Source organism: Carettochelys insculpta, chromosome 5, assembly GCF_033958435.1.
Source record: "Carettochelys insculpta isolate YL-2023 chromosome 5, ASM3395843v1, whole genome shotgun sequence".
In the NCBI taxonomy this organism is placed as follows: domain Eukaryota; kingdom Metazoa; phylum Chordata; order Testudines; family Carettochelyidae; genus Carettochelys; species Carettochelys insculpta.
The window spans coordinates 34156099-34170330 of NC_134141.1; the positions used below are offsets into that span (position 1 = coordinate 34156099).

The following is a 14232-nucleotide window of genomic DNA, read 5'->3' on the forward strand; positions in this document are numbered from 1 at the left end:
GTTATCAGTAAATGAAAGATCCCCACTACATCCAAAGCAAAACAAAAAACAAAAGCCCCACAAAAACACACTTTTTTTTCCTATTCATCTAGTCTGTCACAGTTCTCTTTGGGGAAAAAACAGGAAATCCTTTAACCAGCCCAACTGAAGACCAACAAGATCTGAGTCAAACAAGATATCATTACTGTTAATTTGCTGGCAGTCATAAACAGAAGAATCACAAAGCACCCACCCTCACGAGTACATCCATCTTTTATTCAGCAAAGAAAGAATATTCCAAGCAACTAAAACAGGAAAACAGACAGCCTTACCAGCTTCCAGAAGCTGTTATTCCCTAGTGGCTCAGCAGTCACAGTTTTCACATAAAGCCAGAACCATTAATTAAACACATTTGCAAACCAGCACAAGTATCATTCTTTACTGCTGCCAGAAACTTCTAGCCAATGAGATGACAGAAGCTCACAGGGACTTCAGTTTAGTACAAGTGTAAATTATTAATATCAATGGGAACAGGATCCTTACTCTACACTCACTCACTGAGATCTGAACTGATGCCATTTTACCTAAAAGCACAGTTTGAAGTTTTACTACTTGTAAGCATTGCCCTTCATAATCCAGGCCCTATCTGAGTCATTTCTTATCTTACCTTGATTTCTCAATACCTGAGTTCAGGCTGCATGAGAAAGAGAGCAGGGTTTTCTCATTCTAGGCTCCTCAACTGTGGAACTCTCTAACGACAAGTCTGCAAAGGTATGTCTAAATTGCAATAAAAACACAAATGCCTGGCCCATTCATCTGACTTGGGTTCATAGGGCTTAAACCAGGGAGCTGTAAAGTTGCAGTGTAGACAACTGAGGTTGGGCTGAAATTCAGCCCTTTGTGAAAGCCTAGATGCTCTTTTGAAGGATTCTCCTTCACTGTTTTCTTTGTTGTCACTTTTCTTTTTTTATAGCTATTAACCCTTCTTTATTATTTTTTGTATTCATTTAGAAACCATTTCCTTTTGCATATTGGGGCAGCTTGCTTGGTTTATTAGGTTATTCTATTTTGTGAACTGTCCAGAACTGTCCCCAACTGCATCTTAACGTGTTTTTTAATGCTTTGTATTGGTTTAATCATACAACACTCCGGATTATTAATACATTTTAAATATGCTAAAAATACAATGTAAGTGTACATACGCAGACACAGATTACCAAAACGATCTAAAAGATAGGAATACCCAGTTTTAATTGATTTTAATGGGAAATGAGCATCCAGACATCCACTCCTTAACAAACATACACATAGTACAGACAAAGTAGATACGGGTGGATTGATTTTTGTTTTGTTTCATTTTGTTTTTTGGTAAAAAGATATAGTGATGGACTATCACACTTGTAATGTCACTGTCCTCCTTAAATGCAGAGGGACTAGCACCCTTTCAGAATAAGAATGCACGTTTATGTGCACCCTAAACAAGAGTCAAAAGGATTAACAAAAAAAAACACACCTGTGCTCTAGTAAAAATGTGTTTACTTGCAGATCAAGAAGAACTGGAAATATCGAGATATTTTACCCTACCCTATTATAGGTATAGGTGCTTATTGGCGACTTCGTTTTACATTGAACATATTTATTTACCTACTCTCCAGTCAGAGTAGATGATAAAAAGCACATATGACTTGAATACTGAGATTAGGAGTCCTGACTCTCTCTTTTGTTTTAGGTCCCTCAGCTGTTAAATCATTTTTTATTTTTACATTTACTTCAGGGACTGTTTGAACCTCATGACTGTTCATCACATGTAATTTGGAGCATTTAACATTATGTAAAGAAGACTGTCCACTGCTTTTCCCTGTGGAAACTTATGAGAGTTCTATATCTTTAAACTAATTTTGTTTAAAATATTCCATTGACTAGCATGACTGTCTTACTATAATGGGTACAGCAGTAATGTAATTAATCTCAAAATTGCTGTGGGGAGTACAAGGCATTTCAGTTGCTTGTCGTAACAATCTAAATTAGTGTATTACTGAAAGATGTTGGGGAGGAACAGTTCATTATAGGTAAATGCTGTCAGGATATCCATTCTTTCTATTTCTAAAGCTGGAAATAAGACTATCATCATAATTTTTCTTTTGAAATCCCAATGAACATGTTTTGAGGTGGGAAAATATAATTAAGTTTGATGTGGTATTTCTACAGATGCAGCTTTGCATTTTCTAATCATTAAATTTGTTGGAATAAAAAAATCATGTATTATTTAGAAAAGAAAAACTGGTTTGGCTCAAAGCACACCATTGTAACAGAACAATTCTCTTTTGTCACTGAAACTTCACAGACGGCTGCTTCTTTTCAGAAGAAAAAAAATTCTCTCTTTTTTTTTTTAAAAAACAGTTTTAGAGAGGACACATCCTGTAGTTGTTATCCACACGTGACGGCTGGGTTTGGGCATGCAAATTCTTTGTGTACCATGCATTTGTGATGGAAATTTTGATGAATAAATATAAATGCGATACTATTGGTAATAATTAATAAGAAATTAAAAGAACCGTTTAAGTAGAAGATTGTACTATGACATTTAACTTTGCTTCACTCAAACCCTTCAGAAATTAACTCAAAAACATCAGATGAAATGAAAAACATTCCCCTAATGTAGAAGTTATGAAAGGTGACAAAAGAAGTAAATCAAAGACAGTTTGTCCCATTTTCCCCTCACATGCAACAAGACAAGAATGGGAAATGTGTTCAGCTTGCTACTAGTCTGAAAGCATCAGCAAAGTAAAACTTCACTTTCAAATTAACACTCTTTCATTGGCAGCTCTTAGCAAGGAAGTAGGTTTTCCTTGATGAAAAGCTGATACAGCTTCTTCTGCTCAATAAATATACTTCACAATATTAAAACCACAAGAGAATACGTTTGTAAGTGGTAGAAAGAGAATGAGATACCTCATTTAGAAGGTGCATTTTACCTTTATAATCTGAAGCAAAACATGGAACATTGAGGTATTATTACCTAATTGACATTTTAATATATATGGATCATTGAAATGTAAGTAAAATGAGCACTGAATAATTAAGGAAATACATAACACTGAGGACTTGATTTTAATTTGCATAATTTTCTCTTAACAGTGCCTAATTAAGACATCAGTTTAAAAAAAAACTAATAGAACTCTAAGATTTTCCACACTGAATTAAAGTTCAGGACTTTTAATGGATGTCTTAATTAGGGTTTGTTATTAACGAAAAATTTACACAAATTAAAATAAAGTCCTATGTGCACTGCTCCCAGCTGAGTTTCAGCAAAAATGATACATGGAACCGAGAGAATTTTAATCCATGCACTGACAACAATTTGTAGTCTAAAACTGAAATAATCCAGTTCCATCATTTGATTTAATTAGCATGAATATTACAGCCAATTAAAAATCACACTATTTGTCCTTTTCCTTCCAAAATGACTCACAGATTTATAGATCAACCTATTCTCTTAAATGTGAAAAAGCTCTGCAGCTGGATCCAACTGTTAGGCAGTTAACCAGTTAACCAAATAACCAGATTGACTTTTGGAACAACCGAGTGGGAGCCTTATCTGTTATTCAGTATACAAACTTTGATTCATTCTGAAGTTCTACCACAGCACTGCCTGAAATGCATGCAGAAAGGCCCTTCTTCCACCAGGTGTGGTAAACATACTTATCAGAACAATTTTTTCATATTCTTCTCAGTTGACAATATCAGTCTTCTAAGATTTTGGGGGGTGGGGGCTTGGAGGAAGAATGCTTTGAGTGAATACACTATCATTTCAGCAATTTTGCGATAAACTATACTCCTGAATCTCTCTCAAAACATATTAAAATGTGAGTTACAATGCAGGTCTTCACAAGAGCACTTTCAACATGGCAGCAAAATAAGAAACCAGATCAAGCAGTGAAGATACATTACACTGACATTGGAAATACTCCGTATTGACAGACCAGGGCTCAACTGCTGTTTGTCCTATAGCAGAGATCACATGTTAATGTTATGTGCTGATTCTATCATGGAAAACACTCTTGCATAAAAGTCCTTTGCAAATTATTCCTCTAATGAAAACCACATTAACGTTGCATGTGAGAAACAAGTTTGATTCAATATAGCTGCCAGAAAACACAAGTGCTGTTGTATGCGCCTTACATAAGGAATTAAAAAAAAACCCCAAATCTGGTTCTATCTGACAGTCATTACTGATGTGTTTTCATGTCCTGTGGAAAGAACTCTTAAATATCTATGAAACCTTGGAAGTATTATCTTGCCAAAGTTTTCTTAATAGTTGCTTATAAATATACTTGCAGGTTCTTTTTTTGTGCATGGCATTTACATTAAACACATTCTTTGCTCCGCCCTGAAGCAAGCACTTCATCTTTGTTTTACCACATAAATCAAAGGTGTGAATTACTGTGATTTTTCTGCAAATGTCACACTCCTTTGAGCTATGTACCTTTCCTCCAGCTTTGCTGCACGCGGAACTCCCATAGAAGAATTCTGTGTGCAAGAGGACTGTGGGATTAGGCTCCCTTCTGTTTTTGCTACTGGATCATTCAGAACACGTATCTCTCTTATGCTCCACAAAGCAACAATGAGTAGCTACAACTAATCTGCTCCAACAAACAGCCTTTTTTATCCAGCTGAAAAAAACTTGAATTGTGTATGCTCAGTGCTATGGTACCTGGACTACTGAGATACAATCAAGGCTAAACACTCAGGAGGAATACACAATCTTCATAGGAATTCTTTTGGATTGTTTATTTTTACAGTACCTGGCTCGTCTGAGGACTGGACGGGTCATAAGAAGGTACATAATTCTTCAGAGTATCCTGAGGATTCAGATGGGGAGGATATCTGATTGTTGGATGAGAGAAGTAGCTAGACGGGGCAGGAGGAAGAATAGCTTGTGCTGGAAATGGCAATGGCGAAGGTGGCGGTGGAGTTCTGGTTGAGATGACTAGAGAAGATAAAATGAAAATGATTTAATATATAGTGTTGTTTCTTGCATAAGTTTTTACCTGTGTGTCACAGAGAGAAAATAAAAGTTAGTTGTGAATTGGCACAATGAATTACTTAGCTACAGTATTTTAAAATACTAACCTCTCATTCCCTCTCCCTTCCTGGCAGAGCCCCAGGGAACAGAGAAGTGCTGTTATTCCAAATCCAGCAATGCCACATTTTGTTTAGGTTTTTTTTCTTTAATGGATTACACCATCACTTGAGTTAACTTTTCTTTAAATGCAACAATTTCCCAGCAGGAAACATGCTTCAGTTTTAAAGTTTTCATCTCAAGAGGCCAGAAGAATCAAACAAATATGTAAATAAATAAGACCCATTTTTTTTTCCACAGCAGCTCAACAAAGAAGAACAAACTCATTGAGTTCTCAGAGACAGCCAGTGGTTCCTCACTGCATTGTACAGTACCTGTCTCATGTGGGGACAGGAGCAATAATTACTAGGCAGTAGTACCATGAATAATTAGCTGACCATTGTGAAAATGCTAATGAACGTTCAACTTCAGGGCCTGGGAAACCATTGCAACCTATGAAAATATCTCACGCAAACAAAAAAGGATCAATCCCATACGTATTCTCTTGGCATTGTCTTTCTTCCCAGCCCCCACAAACACACAGTTCTCTATCTATAGACTATATGTAATGTCTAAACAACCAGCAATGTTTTCACAATGAAAAGAATGTACAGAATGTTCTGTTACTGCCCAGGCGTCAAGCCAAGAGTGGAGATTGTTACATTATTACAGTATATAGAAATCACTTTCCACTCCTCATTATATATATATAGAGGGCACTTATTTTGTACCTTACTAAAAGGAAAAGAATGACTAAAATGGGAGAAAAGAGTTGTGCCTATATTTTAGTTAGGAAGGATGGTGTAAGGAGATCTGTCTTTCCGAGATATTTTATAATGTGCTCACCACCTAATTGCTTAATGTATATCTACTTATCTGCACAATAATTCTGATTCTAAATTGTATCAGCACCAACACTGCATTGGTCTCAGCTTTACAATTCTCCTCTCCTTGTACTTTTTAATTTCTTTTATTTAATTTTAATTAAATTTCTATGTTCAACTTTTTGAGTTGAGGATTAATAAAAGTTAACTATATAATAAAAAGACATCAGGATGTTGCTGATAAATCCCAAAGCACATCACACAGAGACAGAGTATCTAATTTTCAAATTGGTGACACAGGATACCTAAGTCAGATCTAACTATCCTATTTATATACCAAATTTAAAAAATTGGGCTCCATCTAATCAGCTTAATTAATTATCTCCCATTTCTGAGCTGAAGTCAGAACCTATGTTTGATATCTACCTAGTGACATTATCCACAACCATACCCACAACTGTGTGTCTGTTCTACATCCTAGAGATTTAAAAAAAAAGCAGTGAAGCCACATGATAGTAAATAGGTCACTATATGGAAACAATTTCCAGATGCAGTTCTCAAAATAAGATGGGAACTACAACTACCAGTATTACATGTGATTTCCAGGCTGGGTCTACACTTGCCACCAACTTCAAAAGGGGCGTGTTAATCAGGGTGATAGGAGCTTACTAATGAAGAGCTGCAGTGAATATGCAGCACTTCATTAGGCTGATTCTCCCGCGCGGCAACTTTGCAGTGTCAAATTTCAAAGTGCTGGCATGCATGTAGCCACGGGCACTTCTAAGTGTGGCTACATGCATGCCAGCACTTCGAAATTTGACACTTCAAAGTTGCCGCGCGGGAGAATCAGCCTAATGAAGTGCTGCATATTCACTGCAGCACTTCATTAGTAAGCTCCCGTCGCCCTGAATAACTTGCCCCCTTTGAAGATAGGGGCACATGTAGACAAGTCCCCAATGATCTGTGCTCTTTCAGGTCTCCCTAAAACTCTTCATAGCTCTCCTTGACTTTTGTCTTTTCCTTGGGAACAGTGGATGTTGGGTCTGCTCATCCATTTCATGTCTACACAGACCAGTGCCCATCCCCCATTCCTCTTCTTTTAATGCACCTCTCTTCTTATGTTAGTTTCCTCTTACTTCCTTCTCCCATGTTCATCTGTTGATCACCACGGTTTCCTCTCCCTAGGGCCACTTCCCATAGATGCTATTGAGTATGGGATGGAGCCAAATAAGGCAGCCAATCAGGCCCATCAACAGTGGAGTAGGGAGAGGGGCAGAGAGGGCCATTGCACATGGGACCGGCAATGCAAAGGGGCCTGGACCTCCTGGCCTACACTAATAAGGCAGCAGCTGCAGCCTTGGAGCTTAGGGCAGTGCTGAGGGCTGTCTGAACAGTGCACTTTGTGTAGCACTGACACTGCCTGTAGGAAGCTAGCCCTGCTCCGCCCCTTTTGCCTGAGGCCGTGCCCCTTTCAGGGTGCAGGTTTCCCTGTCACCCCACTGTAGCCAATGCGTGTGACAACCTCTCTCCAGGTTCTGCTATAACAAAAAATGCAAACTAACAGAACAGGCAGTAAGTGAAGGCAAAAGTGAGAGCTGACTGAAAGGTGGTCTTTGCAAAGTGAGCTTCCACAGCTGGGGTGGCAAGAAAAAACTGTGGCCTGAAGGTACTCCAGCACTGAGAGCAGCAATTTGGGACAGTCCTGGTGGAAAGCAGGTCAAGACTGGTGGAAAGCAAGTACTACATTTACAGTATTAGTAGGCTGGTTGCTGTATGTTGCGCATTGTCACATAACATACTAACTATTACACATGAAAATAAATATAAGGTTTGATTAAACCATGGGTATGGTCGGAAAAAAGCTAAGGCAGCTTCCCCCTTAAGAGATCTACTCCCAGCTTCTTCTTTTGAAAGAGCACATCCACACACACAAAAGCAAATCAAAAATTTGATCCGCTCTTTCAACAGAGTGTCTACACAGGCGCCCCGCTCTTTTGAAAGAATGTGCCAGGGATTGAAAAATCAATCATCACGAAGACTGCTTTTTTGAAAAACGGGCCCCTGGGGTATCTATGTATGTTTTTTTTTTCTTTTTTCAGAAAGAATCTTTTGGAAAAAGAAGCTCTTCCACATCTGGGAGAGGAAGAGGGCCACTGGAAGAAGTGCTTAATTCTTTCCATTTCAGATTGAAAGGGCACATTTTGGCCATTTCTACACAGGGCCATTTCTACACATTTCTGCACATGTTAATACAGGGAGCGAAAGATGCTAATGAGGCGCAGATGCAAATTCCCCACACCTCATTAGCATAACGTCATGTGATTTGGAGTCCGGAAGACCTTTCTTCCGGACTCCAAAATGCCGTGTAGAAACGCGGACCCTGGGGGGACTTCCAGAAGGAAGTCTTTCTTTCGGAGGCCCCTTCTGCGTAGAAATGGCCTTTGCATGTAGATGCTATGTGGGGAATTGCAGAAAAGTCCTTTTTTTTTTTTTTTTTTTTGAAAGAACTTGCTAGTGTAGATGCAGCCATATAAGGTCTGCAGAACCAACAGAGCTACAAGAGAATAAATGGACATCTCTTCTGGCGCACACATCATATACAATATTGCTAACTAATTTCTGTTTGTAGAGTCCATCTACAAATCAGAAACAGCTTTAATTGTCCTCCAATCCCAGCATGTGTTGTTGAGTTGGATATTAATAAAAAATAACATCTCTTCATAACATCACTTAATAAATACGAACACGATGTCAATGAGATGGGGAAAAACATAAAGGAATAACTTCTGAGAGTACAACTGCTCTTTAAATCTACAAAACAAAAATATTCCAGTCTGGTTTAACATTCCATAATCCATGCCATTCAAGGAATATTATTTGGTACATAATGTTAGATGAACCCCCAGCAGTGCCAAATCTTAAACCAGAGAGTTAAGAAAAATGGCCATAAATAACTATGCTAAAAAATCCCACACTGTATAATTAACTTGACAAGCTGTTACAGCACAATGACCACAGTTCCCCTTAACTCAAAAATGCAACCCCCATTAATGTCCGAGGGAGTTCCATTATGAACCTCCAGCAATATGCTGTGAAAGAAGTTTCATAAAATAGTGGCGCACTTGGTCTCTCCTCCTCAAAGGAGGCACCATCATCAATTCATTTTCTAATGCAGGTGTTTAACACTGTTTTGTAATTTTGAGGCTTCCATTATGTATGACAGTAAATGAAATCCTATTAAGGCATATAAATATAATATGCTAGTAGAAAAAGATGGGGGAGGGTTCATTGTGTTCAGTGAGTTCTTTCATTTAGATTACATTTACTTTCATTCACAGGTTAATTTTAGTTTGACTATTGCAAGCCATTGTGAAGGGCTACCTGCACTGTCTTTAATGAGGATTCCTCCAGGAATACCTCAAAATCAGCAACATGTTCTACTACCTTTTCACTTTCATTAGTAATATATGTGGAAGTAGAGGTCCATGATAATTGGTTCTACAACTACATCAGCATCATAGTGTAGTTAAAGATAAGAAACCAGATAAATGTAGAGGGGTTTTGTCCTCCTTCATATGCCCTCACCACTGTGTGCAACTCCTGGGATTCCTGGATGGTGATGCTGGGAGAAAGTGCTCAGTCTTGATGAAGAATCCTGAGGAGATGTAGGGCTAAACAAAGGCTTCTCAGGCTTCTTCATTGTAGGAGAAGACATATCTGCAATGGAAATATAAGAAAACAGGAATGTTAAGTGAGAGTCCCCTTAATATATTGCATGAATCAGCATTCTGTATATGATAAAATATTTATGTTTATGCTACGTTTATAAGGCTTTGTTTAGTTATCCTGTTCCACTATAACCAACAGCAGCAGTTTCCAGCATGAGCATGATTAACAATTCACTAATCTTTGGCCTGCAGAATAGAAACTTCATTCTCTTCATACCAGACAAGCAAGCAAGTAAAGAAATCCATGACCTCACCAGTTTCCTAGAAGTCTTCCAGTTCTACAGAACACCATATCCACTTATCTGATGGTAATTTTACTGTAATTTTAACTGAAATTTGTAATCACATGTATAGATTATCATAATAAAAATGCCATATAAAATAGTTTACTATTTTTAACTATTATTCATTTTTAACTTTAACATTATTCACTTTTAACTTTAATAGTTAATTTCAGTTAACTATTTTACTATTATTCATCCTTTGTCTTCCAAAAACATTGGGGTAGTATGAAATCTCCCTAAAAACACAGTATACAAAAGTGTTGTACTCAGATTCACTGTTTATTGAGTAGGCCCTTCTCTCCTTTTCTTGCCATCTTACATCCTAACAAAAATCTCTCTTAACATGGAGAAAACACAAGGGCTCTGAAAAATGAAGAAATGCTATTATACATGGTACGTTAACAGTAAATTCATTATATTTTGTCTGCAAGCTTAACAGAATGCTTATTGTACTTCAATCTGAAATTAGATCTTCTATCCAATTTAAATTATTTAGTGCACATATTTATAGCATATACATCACCATGGTGTAGTGATTCAGCTTGAACTCAATGGCACTACTCATTTGCTTCAAGTTAAACTCGTTTGTAAATACTGAATTGGGACCATAATGCATCTTCCTTTTCTTTGCTACATAGACCATGCTATTTTCATTTACATATTTGCCATCTTCAGACTAGATTACTGTATTGTGGTGTATTTAGTGCTATACCAGAACTCTGCATGGCAGGATGGCCCTATGAAATTGATTGCCTCACTCTGAACTTATTCAGTCAACGCTTTTTGGGCTGAGTTTAAGATTAAGGTACTAACAGAACCTTACATACACTTGGGTCCTTTCTACTTGAGAGTGTGTTTCCCCACTCCTGCCTTCTACTTCTGAGATCTATGAAGACCATACAGTTAGCCCCACCTTCAAATAAAAGAGGGAAGCTGCTGGCAAGGTGCGCTCTCTCTGGACATTTATTTTAAGAATATGCTTTGGTCCAAAATAGACTGAATTTGCTGACCTTGAGGGCACAGCACAAGGCTCACCTTTTTTAACCAAGCAGAAGAAGAGGGAGTATACAAGAAATGCAACAACACTGTTTTATTTCTGTACTGTATATTCTGGATGATTATACATTCTGAGGGTTACTGTTTGTTTTTACACTGGTCTATTATAATCTTATATTATAGCAAAAGCACCTGTGTGATGATATAGGTGCCTCTGGTCATTTCAGAAATGTAAGCAGCAAAAACCATATTTTTTTGTAATAGTATATATAGCAAGGAAAAGAGTAACAAGTAGTTATAGTTTGGATAAAAATATCTCTTATAAACTACATAAAATTGTTAAAATGACTTCTAGTGTGGTTAATGAGTCTGCACTCATTATTTTATAATCCTATAATAAAATCAGAATATTAGTTCATGACTTTAGGTTTATTTCATTTTTTGATCAAACAACAGCACTAGCTTCTTCATTTCTTATGACACTTGTTTCACTTAAAGTGATCTAAGCATAAAGACCTTTTCACTCCTACAGAAGAGAAAAAGCAGTTACAGCTTCAGAAAAGACACTGGAGAAAATTAACCAAATGTGGCTTTGGGCTGGGATTCTTCTGCTAGCATGTAGTCTAACACTGCAAAAACATTCCAACATTATTGTCCGAAAAAACAGACAAATGCTTATAGCTGCAGCCTTGACTAACAAATTGCATCTATCACTGGCTGTCATGAGACATATCAGTAACTGAATACTTTGATAAAACTGTTTTGGAAATAAAATTATTTTATAATACCGTATGTATTACATCACAAAAATGTACAAAGGATTTATTTTTATTTTATACTGAATATTGCAACTAAAGTTCAAACACCCATAAGGTAAAAGGTGGGAAGGTCTTTCACTTAAGAGAAAACTGAATTCAGCAAGTGAACTTTTGAAGGAATGAACAAATTTCCACTGAGAGTTTTGCATATTTCTGCAGTTCTAATTTCTAGAATTCAGCAGAGATTTAGTTTGTGACCCTTATTTCATTCAACAAGCCAAAGCTTTTTTGGTTTGTTTTTATTTTTTAAACCAAGAATATTTAAAATTGTTTGAAAAAAGAGTGATGTATGAAATACCATGTAATCAGGATTTCCATTAATTTACCCTGTGGCATCCCTAATTTCAAAGAAAATTTACAAAAAAGGAAATTAACTATTACAACCCTCATGTTTTGCCGTTAAAACAACCGCAGTTCGATATATATATGGAGTAACAAATTACAAGGAAAAACTGAATAAAACCGTGAGACTATTACCCCAAGAGATTATCGTCTCTAATTGAAGGTGAAGGCTATAGTGAGTCAATATTGAACATCTTTTGCTGCCATATGAATTCCCACTACCCAACCAAACACACGCTGTGTACTTTAAAGCAGAAATGACTGCCACACATGATGCCACAGCGGAGTACTTTTAGAAAGATGTCATATACAGCTTTCACAACTAAAAAACTGAATAGCTGAAATACATATAGCAGCTTCTTTGTTAAAACAATGTACTTAACATTGTGAAGTAATTCAGATGGTCACCCCCCACCCCCAGCCCTTGTATTCACTGACATAATAATGGCGCTTTCGTGGTCTATTCACCATGAAATAACAGATGCAGCCTACAGGAGAACCAGAACAAAAACTGTTTATAGAGACAAAATGGATATGCTTATAACTCTGGTAAGAGCATAGTTTTATTTTGTTTACAGGGTTATGAATTTTGGAAAAAATATATCATTACAGCTTATGGATGGCACCTTTTTTATAATCCTTGGTTTTATTGTTGTTGTTTTAATGTTTACTGACTTCAATTGTCCAGAATTACCTCAGGCCATCTTAAGAGTGACCATATTTTTTACTGGTAACTCCGACACTTACAGAATAAAAAATACCTGATATCATTTTGCTTTTAAATCATGTTAACCAAGAGTTAGATTTCTATTCCTGTAGCTTTAGAAATACAGGGATAATTAGGTAACCAAATGATGGAAAGAGAATATAAAAACAGATCTATTCATATTTTATTCCAAATCATATCTGATATAGTCATGAAATAAAACTGCAACCATTTGGGGAATGAAAATATAACATTTTTTCACTGTGACTTATTTGAAAAATAGTTAGCATGCACAAAGCAGAAAAAGTATTCAAAGCATCAGTTTAGACTAAGATATTCTGTTTATCATAATGTTCTCATCAACATGAATCAGAATACCCAGGGCAATGTCCTCCTTAGAATTTCTTTACATTTTAATTGACATAATTATACTTTTAAGAATTCACATTGCTGTTCAAATTATTCTTACATAATATCCTCAGATTATTGTGGCAATATAGTATAGTATATATATGCCCAGGATGAGGCATATTATAAATTTTAAAACATCACAGGAAAGAAATATAGACATATGCAAATAAAGAGTTACATCAACTCATCTCCCAACAAGGTAATTCCATCTACAAAGGAAAAGAGAAGAGAGTTGCTGTAAAGCACAGCGTATGCCGCCTGCTCATCAGCAGATTGCACAAATGGTACTCCAGATGTATATCTGTTCAAGTCAGCCCAAGGCAACAATTCTGATCAATTCAAATGTGATAAAATGCTGCGGGGAAAGTGTGCAGAACCATGTTTACGTCAGCCTTTAATTAAACTGTTGTTCGCTTCCAAAGAACCTTAGGAAACACTAATGAGACATGAGTTTCAGCAATTTCCTCATCAAAGGAAAGACCCTTTCTCTCTATGTGAAGCAGCCTGTCATCCAAGTAGCTCCCTGGATAAATGTCACATGGCACACCAATCGACGAGCCACCTGTTAATAGAACTTTGCTGGAGTCAACTGGTGATCCCCAGCAAATTCAAACATCCACCTGCCTCCTTTGGACACTTGCTCAGTTTTCACACACAGCGTAGCAACACATCATCTTTTATGGAATACTGGTGGTGCAGAAGACGACTAAGGAGAACAGAAATAAATAACATCTATTTCACCAAATTTATTATTTATCAATTCTTGTTTATATCTTTACGCTGCTTAATTTAGCTAATCTCACTCCTGCAAGGTACAGTATCCCTTAGAAGCCTTCAGAGCTCATCAGCATTGACTTGAGAAAGCCAGATAAGAACATCTTACATACTTTGCATTGAAAGGGATGAAATCAATAACATTACTGAAAAACATAATGAATATCCAACTTCATGCAACTAGCAGGAGCCAGGGATTTACGAAAATCCCTGGCCAGTTTAAATACAGAGGAGTAGAGTGAACAGGA

General features: G+C 36.9%; 1 protein-coding gene across 5 annotated transcripts in view; it reads right to left on the bottom strand.

Annotated features, from left to right (window-relative positions):
* The window catches only part of NFIB (nuclear factor I B), a 252079-nt gene that overhangs the window by 42073 nt on the left and 195774 nt on the right, over positions 1-14232 (bottom strand). For all 5 annotated transcript variants that reach the window (XM_074994909.1, XM_074994907.1, XM_074994905.1 and 2 more), the window contains exons 7-8: positions 9511-9642; positions 4785-4969 (exon numbers count right to left, since the gene is read on the bottom strand). In XM_074994909.1, coding sequence (XP_074851010.1) covers positions 4785-4969; positions 9511-9642 — 317 coding nt within the window. The remainder of the gene's footprint in view (positions 1-4784; positions 4970-9510; positions 9643-14232) is intronic.